Genomic DNA, 10,171 nt, shown 5'->3' on the forward strand with positions numbered 1-10,171 from the left:
CTCTGGCCGTCTCACCTGCATCACGCGATTCAATATAGCAGCAGTGCTGATTTTGAAAACTACTATAACTCGCACAAGATGTTCAGTGATACTTGGTTACTCTTATTTCCACGTTTTATGAACTAGACCAATACACTTATAGAGATATGATGGCAATTCAACAAATACCCCCAACGTGGCCAAAGTTCTTTGACCTTGATCATGTGACCTGAAACTCGCACAGGATGTTCAGTGATACTTGATTACTATTATGTCCAAGTTTTATGAACTAGACCAACACACTTTCAAATTTATGGCTGTAATTCAACAAATACCCCAATTTGGCCAAAGTTCATTGACCCTAAATGACCTTTGACCTTGATCATGTGACCTGAAACTTGCACAGGATGTTCAGTAATACTTGATTACTATTATGTCCAAGTTTCATGAATCAGATCTATAAACTTTCAAAGTTATGATGGTAATTCAACAGATACCCCCAATTCGGCCAAAGTTCATTGACCCTAAATGACCTTTGACCTTGGTCATGTGACGTGAAACTCATGCAGGATGTTCAGTGATACTTGATTAACCTTATGTATAAGTTTCATGAACTAGGTCCATATATTTTCTAAGTTATGATGACATTTCAAAAACTTAACCTTAGGTTAAGATTTTGATGTTAATTCCCCCAACATGGTCTAAGTTCATTGACCCTAAATGACCTTTGACCTTGGTCATGTGACATGAAACTCAGGCAGGATGTTCAGTAATACTTGATTAACCTTATGGCCAAGTTTCATGAACTAGGTCCATATACTTTCTAAGTTATGCTGTCATTTCAAAAACTTAACCTCAGGTTAAGATTTGGTGTTGACGCCGCCGTCGCCGCCGCCGCCGCCGTCGGAAAAGCGGCGCCTATAGTCTCACTCTGCTATGCAGGTGAGACAAAAAGATCACTGAATATATGTAAGTAGATAGTGACAAACATTTGTGTTCCGTTTGCTTAACCCACTGAGCCATACAACTGTGATAACTCCGGCTAGGGTCTAGATATGAATTGCTTATACTACTACTAAATACAACACCACGTTCATTTAGTTATCATTAGTATCCATTTTCCCTAAGAGTGTCTTTACCCTAAGGTTGGATGTCAAGTTACAGTTATGATAAATAAGAAAGCATATTGTCATCTGCCCTCGTATACTTATATAGAAATCCTGGGGGAAAATGAGATAACAAAATAAGAAAAATTCTGATCATGTTGTGCATTGAACCACCTACATTGACAGTGGTTTTGATGAAATTTTGAATTATACCTTAAATTCTCCTTCAGGCCATCAGAAGAAAAAGAATTTGAAGATAATGTTCATGACAAGAGCAGGAAAACTTTTGTTAATAATTATTTCCTCATGAAAATGTGTCTGATAAATTTGCCTTTAAAGTGTCACCTCTAGTAATGTATATTAGTATTACACTTTGACTAAATGTACTCATGCTTGAATTGCTCCAATTATGTATTACTGTGGACAAAGGTAGTAATTTCTTTGTAATCATAAACACAAATATAAAAGGAATGTACTCAGACGAGTTCAGAAAAATATATGTGAAAATGTAAAAAAGGGGTTCTAAGGGAAGAAAAAATTGAATAAATCATGAAGTGAAAATAGAATTTAAGAAGACCCCCCCCCCCCATATCAAGCTCTAAAAGTCATAATTTTGTGCTACATGTAGATCATAGAATACAGGCAGCCAGTTCATAAAGCTATCTGTAAGTTACCAAAGACTTAAACTGTTGACTGTTTATCATGGTAAATGGGATATCCAAGATTTTCATTCATGTTGATTTAGCTTTCAAGAAAGGGTCAACAGTCGTATGTAAACAATAAAGTCTTCAGTAATTTACAAAAAGCTTTAGGAAAGCCCACTTGGATAGATATAATCTGAAATCAGTTTTATTTCATATGTCAGAAATTCACTACTTTTCTGCATTGGCTACTCCTTTATAAACATAGATTTTCATACATGTTCAAAGTAACAGACTACCAATGTGTATGTCAAAGAAGTACCGATGGGTATTTTAGAAAGCTGTTAGTTACTTACAAGCGACTTTACTGATGACTGGTGATCCTTTCTTTGGAACTACATCAACCCCATTGAGAATCTGGTGCATATCATTTACCACAAGAAAGGATCACCAGTGAGTTGTTTCCAAAGTCGCTCGCAAAGTACAAACAGTTTTATGAAACACTCACCAGGTACTTAGTAAATGAAAAAATTGAATGACGATGACAATATTCAGTAAATGCCAAATATATTGAACCATTTCAATTTTTTGCGAATTTCAACAGCACAACTGGTAAAGCTCTGTGAGTTTATGCTTTGAAATATACAGGCATTGGTAATAAATATCTTAATTTCTATCTACATTTAAAAGAAAGAAATGTATCCTTGTTCTTGTACAACAAAATGAACAAAATCGTAAAATAGCCTTAAAAACAGGCATTTTGAAGCTTTTCTCCATGCACTCATCCAAGTAAAATCGCATGAATGATCAGAACGCTAGAACGAAGCCAATCACTGTTCATCGTTTAGCATCCATTGTCTCTTTCAGTTTTACTATATATTGTTTCGCTCTAGCATTCTGGTCATTCATGCGATTTTACTCCGATGAGTGCATGTTGAAAAGCTTTAGTATGCCTGTTTTTAAGGCTATTTTATGATTTTGCGGTACCAAACACTTATTTTAAAAGAACAAAGTGAAAAATGCCCTCCTGCAAAATCATTCAGAAGTATGTTGCTAATAAGTAGATGCTGGTTTAGGAGATTGTAGGAGGTAAGAAACTTGCAATTATCTAGAAATACAAATCAACATTCTATGAAATATGAAATCAAACATCTGTCCATTACTTTAATTATTCTCAGGAGAATTTTAAAATATTGTCATGGCATCAAGTTTTGTTACAGGGGCGGCACTCTACAGGGGGGGGGGGGCAGCCAAGCCTCCACTGATTTTTTTTTCAAATAGTAAAAAACAAGAAAAAAGGAGATAGGAAAGAGGAAGAAAAATTAAGAGAAAACAATATTGAAAGAGCAACAAAAAAGAGAAGTAATGGTCGTGTAACTGTATGTTACCCCTGTAATTCAATAAAGAAAGAAAATGGGTCATCTTCTTACCCCCCCCCCCCCTCCCTATCAAAATACGTGGTGCCGCGGGGCAGAATAAGAACAGTTGCATGTAAAAATACATAAACATGTGATGTTCCTCTGGGCAAGTAAAAGTAAACAACCTACAAATATATATCTACACAAATAACATTAACAATAACATTGCTATCTAATTATCAGGCCTATATTCTGGAAAGAAAAAAATCTTCAAACTGGCTTAACCGGTCACTTAACGGAGATTGGGTGCTGGTTTCAAGGTAAGTAAATTTAAATATAGAGATACCGGTAGACAGATGTCCAGACAAAACTGTTCTCAGAATCATTGATTGGTATCCCGCACTGTGAACACCTCAAATGGTAGCAGGTTGTAATTCTCCCCAGGGAGTGGAGAAGGTGGGAAAGTCACTGTAGATTGCCCAGCATTGTGAGCGACTCAAATAGTATCTGGTTGGAATATTCCCCAGGGAATGAGGAAGGTCACTGCAGATTGTCCAGCATTGTGAGCACCATGCAGGGAAACTGGTTGGAATACTCCCCAGGGAGTGGAGGAGGGTGTAAAAGTCACTACAGATTGTCCATCATTGTGAGTGCCTTGCATGGTTACTGGGATGGTATACTCCTCAAGGAGTAGTGGAGGATGTGAAAGTCACTCTTTTCGAGCATTATTAAGCGCCTCACAAAATATTCTTATTGGAATACTCCCCATGGAGTGGAGGAGGATGTGAAAGTCACTACAGATTGACCATCATTGTGAACGCCTTGCATGGTAACTGGCTGGTATACTCCCCAGGGAGTGGTGAATGTCCATGGAGCATGGGCAAGTCTGATTGAATCCAATGACCAAGGTTATACTAATCTGTAGGAACTGGGATTCTAGTCATGTCTAGAGTGTCTCATAAATAACCTTAGACACCGTTCTCATTATGCTTTCTAAAACTAGTTTACTGGAAACCAATTCAGGAAACCAGTTTGGAAGATCGCTTTGCTAGCGTTCCCACTTGATCACACGAAAGTGGTTTTCAAAATCACTTCACGTTAAGCGATCTTGTTGCTATGAAAACGCACTCAGTGGGGTGACACGTTTGGCGAAAAATTCGAAACCACAGCGTAGGCATTCTACACCTGTCGTGTGGAGTAGCGCGCTCAAAATGTGCGAAGATCGCATCCCAAAAAACGGTTGTGTCCTCACTTACGCTAAAACCAGTTAAACGAGGCAAAGCAATCTTGAAAACTACATCACGAGGTGGTTTTCTGAACCGGTTTGGAAGATCTCGACCAAGATGGCTTAGACCGTTCTCACTACACGTTAAACTAGTTTCCACTAAACTAGTTTCCCGTAAACTAGTTTTAGGAAGGTAGTGAAAACGGTTTTCTACTGCTTTGGCTAAAACAATAACCATGTCTTCCTTGACACAATAGTAAGTAGTAGTTGTTGCTGTTGTATTTAAAGTGGTAATATCAGTTAAGTTATGCAGCTTTCAAGAATACAGGCCAGAATGTTGACATCCTCACAGGATCATCTAGGTGAGTTATACATTGGTGTTGTGCTGTTCAAATCTACTGAAGAACTGTATTAAAATACAAATTTATTTAAAAAAATGACAATATAACTTGAAGAACTACATTGTAACTTTGTAAAAAAAAAAGAACAAATCACTAGATACGATTCTGAAAAGTGGGTAGCATTGACACAAAAACAGAATTACATGTGCATGGTCGAATTCACTTATTTACTCATTATGAAAAGGTTTTGTAAAGGTCTTTCTGAAGACAATAAGAATATAATTACAAAACATTGATTGCATAATATCAATTGTATAGAAAAAAAATAAGTAAATACTGTATATGAAAAATAAATCTTGTCAACCTGACTTTCCATTCAGAGCAGAGAATTCTTCATGTCTGATCCAATTCAATTGAACAATTTCTTGGATAAATCAGAATTTGCAGTTAGTTTATCAAATAACCAATTACAATATTTTTTTGTCTTAATACAGGGTTCCAACAGAAATTTGAAAACAGAATTCCATGACTTTTCCATGACTAAATTGCTGCTTTCCATGACTTCCTATGACGCCCCAGGAGTTATGTAGAATTTGGGATGTCACAAAACTGGGAAAATGGAAATCATGAATACCAATTATAATAGCAGAGTATGACAGTTGCGAGACACGACAAACTGGAAAGCTGCCATAGCCAAGAGGTAAATGCAATTCCATGACATTTCCATGACTTTTCACAAATATTTGCAAATTCCCTGACTTTTCCCTGACCACAAATTTTTCCAGGATTTTCCATGACTGTTGGAACCCTGTAATATTACATCCATTAACTGACAAATTTAATGCTATACTTTTTGGAGACAGAGACAGACAGAGATGGGGGTATTTAATATTATTCTGAAGTAGGTATTTCTTGAAATGAGGTAGTACTTCACTGGCAATAAATAATCCCTATGCCTTAAGTCATTAAAGTGATATAACTGGAAATCAACTAAAAAGGGATTAGGTAATGATACAAAGCAGACTTACAGCACTAAGTCCAGGTAAATTCATTATCGTTCCAATAACCGGAACTCTCCTCAAGAAATTTATTGCCACGGGGAAAAATCCTCTGAAAAGATAGAGAACAGTCAGAAAAAATATATAAAACTTCTTACATTGTACATAATCTATTTCACATAACTATTGATAATAAAAATTGTGGCCACTGGCCCGCCATCCAATATCAACAATAAGTTGCCAGGGAAGGTTCTCTGCAAACAGCTGAAATAGTAATTTAGTCTTCAAGAAGTAAAAATTCTTTTTAAAATTATTTTTATGAAAGGGTAATTCTTCCTCCTCATACTGTCAAATTTGAAGTTTAAAAAGTTTTTAAAAAGAGATACAAGACTTTCTCTTGACAACAATTTTTCAAGTCTACTTGGAAGTTTTATTGAGATTGAAAAGTGTGCAAATACCATGCTTGAGTGAACCCTGAACTTCAAACCTTGTTTTCTCCTAATTCCTTGTTATCGATTTTGTCAAGTTATTTATCATTTTTTAAGTTTAGGATGTGCTTTTTTTAAGATAAATGTCTCACAATTTAATTTTCATGATTTATTGTTGGTTTGGGGGTAGCAGGTAACAATTACCAGCAGAATACAATTGACCTTCTTTTGACCTCTAGCGTCAACCACAGACTGTCTGGTTCTACTTCCTGACACATGGGCGATATTATGAACTACCCAACAGCAGTCATTCTGAATTCATCTTTCCAGTAAGCACAGAATATTCTTTTAATCATTCATTACAAATTAGGCCTATATTCAAAACTGTATCGAAAGATCGCCCAATGAAGATAGGCAGGTGTTCTTCATGGGCAGACATTTAAACCATTAATTTAACTCTTTAATATAAGATATTCCCATCCCAATTTATTTCATCTGACGAGTTCACACTTTGAAAATGCATAATCTTTAGATTAACCAAAACTTGATTCATGCTTTATGGACCTTTAACTATAATAGTTGTGACAAATGCCTGCTGGGGACCATTTCATGAAGTTTTTGGCACTAAAAAAATGTCTTCCTCCGACATTTTCCATAGTAACAGTCAGAGGCCAGAGCCTCTCAGCCAATCAAAACCAAGGATTTCACTGAAATTCTCAGCACTGACTAAATTGTCAGAGCTGACAACTTTCATGAAATGCCAACCAGGCCCAGGGGCCCGTTGCAGAAAGAGTTGCGATCTACCGCAACTCGTAAAATCTTGCGCAACTTGATTTTCAGGTCGGGACTTGCGCTTGATATTTTGACTTGGGTTTAAACGCAACTGTTTCTGCAACAGGCCCCAGATCACCTTCCTATGCATAAAGGTCAAATGTCTAATTTCTTACCCAAATAATACAAAGAAGCCATAGGTCTCGATGATCATGCCAATTAAAGGCCAGCCAATTAAAACAATAAATATCCCGCCAAGAAAGAACCCTGTTCCTTTAAGTTTGTGTGGTTGGAAGAAGAATGCGAACGTCCTCCCAAGACCAATCACAAATGCCAGACCACAGAGGAAAAGGATCTGTTCATAAATGACATATAAAGAGATATAACAACATAAAAGAGAACAGTGCTCAATCAATAATGAGACCATACATGAACAAATTATAGAAAAATAAACATAAATAATGAAGGAACATCAATTTGATAACATTTCTTTTTACAAATGATCATGTACAGGCTTACATCAAGCCAGTAGAAGATTTAAAAAGAAGGGGGAGGTGCAGGATCAGCAAAGCTTACCTTCTTTATCACACCTACTTAGTTTATATTAATCTTTCCTTTTTTAGTAATTCTTCAACTCTCTCTTATTCCTTCTTTACACTTTGAGATTTCATCCCCTCTTCTGAAAAAAAAACAGTTTTTTATTTATAAAGTCTACCATTGGAATCTTTAGGAATCTACAAAGGACATAAGTAATAAGAAATCAAATATTTCCTAAATAATCTGCTTCTAATAATACCTAATAAATAATACGACAAATAAAATTATTTCAATATGAGTATTTTTTATCAAGAGTAATACATTTAATATCATGATACAAAGAAAATATTAATTCACAAATGTATAAATGATATCATAAAACTTACGTTTCCAAGAGCAAGTAATCCCTTGTCAAATAAAAATACAACTCCAAGGAACAAAAAGAACATTCCAAAGCCCGAAAGACCGATTCCAATCTCTGAAGATGAACCAGAATAAATAAAATCAGAGGTTAATTCTTTCAAAAGATTTTACTAGCTTATTCCAATCACTATGAATGAAAAACAGAAATAATAAAATTTAAAACTTGATTAAAAATAATTACTATATATCATAATAAGGCCTTATCGTGAAATTTGTCACCTCTCTTCTCGTGTGTGTCGGTGTGTGCGCGCTCGTTGTGTACAAAGTCAATGGGAGTGGAAAGATGTCACCACCGCTGACGAAATAAACGGCAGTGAATGGACTGGTGACATAAACCATGATAATGCCCATAATAATTATTTCTAATCAAGTTTTAAATTGTATTATTTGTAAAATAATAATTTTTATCTATAAATTGTTCTTCAAAACGGCATTTAGTAATCGCTTATGATCAGGTACATCATGACGAAGCGGTTCAAGCCTATTGTATTTTCATTGTTTACAAATGGATCGAGGGATCTACACGAGATCGGTCTGATAAGAAACCTCTCATTTTTAACCTTTTTATTAACATATTTTTTGCACCTTCATACGCATTAGGCATAGGCTAGAAAATAAAATGATACAAATTTATGTGATTTCTATCTTCAAAGCACTCTAGGCGACACCCCAATACTTACCCGTGCTAATAAACTGGGACTCCACTCACGCGCGTTTGGGCCTCCCTAGCTTAGAACTAAGCACTAATATCACCTTAAAAACTAAATCTACAAGGTATGTATAATCTATTTATAAATTTAATAATGTTTAATCGGTACTCACCGGTTCTTTTGTTGCATTTTCAGACCATTTCTCACAATTCTTCGTAAATATTTGCGGCAAATTTTGTCGCCATAGACAGCTTAGCGTCCATCTTTATTGATAAATGGAGCGCCCTTTACGATAGTTGTTAATGCCGCGGAGAAATCGTTAGGCATTTTGGCCTGTGTTCAAGGCGTTCTTTCTGTTTTATTTTTATATTGAAGATTGTGCATTTGTTGAATAGCGCCGTCTACGTCAGGTATGAGATCGAGTGTATAAATACACTCTTCCAAAATAATTATGATTCCGACCTGGCGCTGTTTAACTTCAATCTCTTTCACCTAAATTAGCGATGAATGCTAGCATTATAAAATATATATTATTAACGTCTGACAAAAAGAATAACCAACCGATCAGCTGACGAGAACGCGAATCACGTGATCTTCATATCAGCTTCGATCGCGAGTCAGAAGAGAGGAGCAGTTGCCCAGAAAATCAGGAAAAAGCCGTGAAAATGTAAGTTCCCCTTCATTTCTTTCAATTTTTTTTATTGCTAACAATGTTTTCAATTAGTGAGATCGAAATGTAATGATTAGACAGTACGATAGCTTGTAGTTTTGATAAAATACAAAAATAATCATCTTCACAAAGATTTCTGACACAAAATACTACTGATGTCGCCTATGAGGTCCATACATGTAATGTTGGACCTCATTGGTACTAGGAGTGCTTCAAAGTTCAAACTCAAAGATGGATTTCCCGATTTCCTAGGGAAATCCATCTTTGTTTACATGTATCTCTTATATGCCTATGGAAGGGGTTTTAAGGCTTCGTGATGAAGAAGTATATGTTAAAATGTTAAACAAATATCATCACGAAGTCCTCAACTAAAGACTAGCTTAGCCTTTAGTTGAAAGAATTACCCCTGGCCCTACACAAATATGAGCAGATGGGACCGCGCTATTTTTTGTGGAATCGAGGTAGCTGTGGAGATCTACGTTTATTGTTATTTCTCTTAAAATTACTTCGATAAAAATACGTTAAAACATGAGAAAGGTTTATTCTACCACGACTTACTCTGAGTATCCGTAACTTCAAACATTTTGTTGAAAGATGTGTGTTTTTATTCGGGGGGAAAAAACTGATGACGACGCGACGAGAAAGCCACCTCATAAGTTATGGTATCTTTCCTAACGCAAAATAATTAAAAAATACAACCACCCATTCATATATTGACAATGACAAAGGCAAAATGTCAATTTGGGAATATGCCGTGAGAAAAAAAAAATTTGACACCTTTTGACTTGCGCCAAAGTAAGGCATGACTGCAATGAATGAATCCAGATACCAATGATGGACCTACTTGAGTTAATCAACATATTTGCTAATCCTTCTTCAATGAACTTAAGGCATAACTGAAAAGTTATTATTTAAAGGTCAAGTCCACCCCAGAGAAATGTTTACTTGAATAAATAGAGAAAAATCAAACAAGCATAATGCTGAAAATTTGATCAAAATCGGATGTAAAATAAGAAAGTTATGACATTTTAAAGTTTCGCTTAT

At 35.7% G+C, this 10,171-nt stretch overlaps 1 protein-coding gene across 1 annotated transcript; it reads right to left on the reverse strand.

Moving 5' to 3' along the window:
* Positions 1 to 1,547: 1,547 nt before the first annotated feature.
* On the reverse strand, positions 1,548 to 9,805 carry LOC129281407 (vesicle transport protein GOT1B-like). Its single transcript, XM_064113197.1, has 6 exons — positions 9,686 to 9,805; positions 7,771 to 7,862; positions 7,024 to 7,202; positions 5,679 to 5,760; positions 4,524 to 4,715; positions 1,548 to 4,051 (listed from the first exon to the last, which is right to left on the reverse strand). Exons 1-5 carry the CDS (start codon positions 9,708 to 9,710, stop codon positions 4,677 to 4,679), a joined length of 417 nt encoding a protein of 138 aa, XP_063969267.1. The 5' UTR covers positions 9,711 to 9,805; the 3' UTR covers positions 1,548 to 4,051; positions 4,524 to 4,676.
* Between the last annotated feature and the right edge of the window lie 366 nt (positions 9,806 to 10,171).

Source organism: Lytechinus pictus, chromosome 18 (assembly GCF_037042905.1).
Source record: "Lytechinus pictus isolate F3 Inbred chromosome 18, Lp3.0, whole genome shotgun sequence".
Lineage (NCBI taxonomy): Eukaryota > Metazoa > Echinodermata > Echinoidea > Temnopleuroida > Toxopneustidae > Lytechinus > Lytechinus pictus.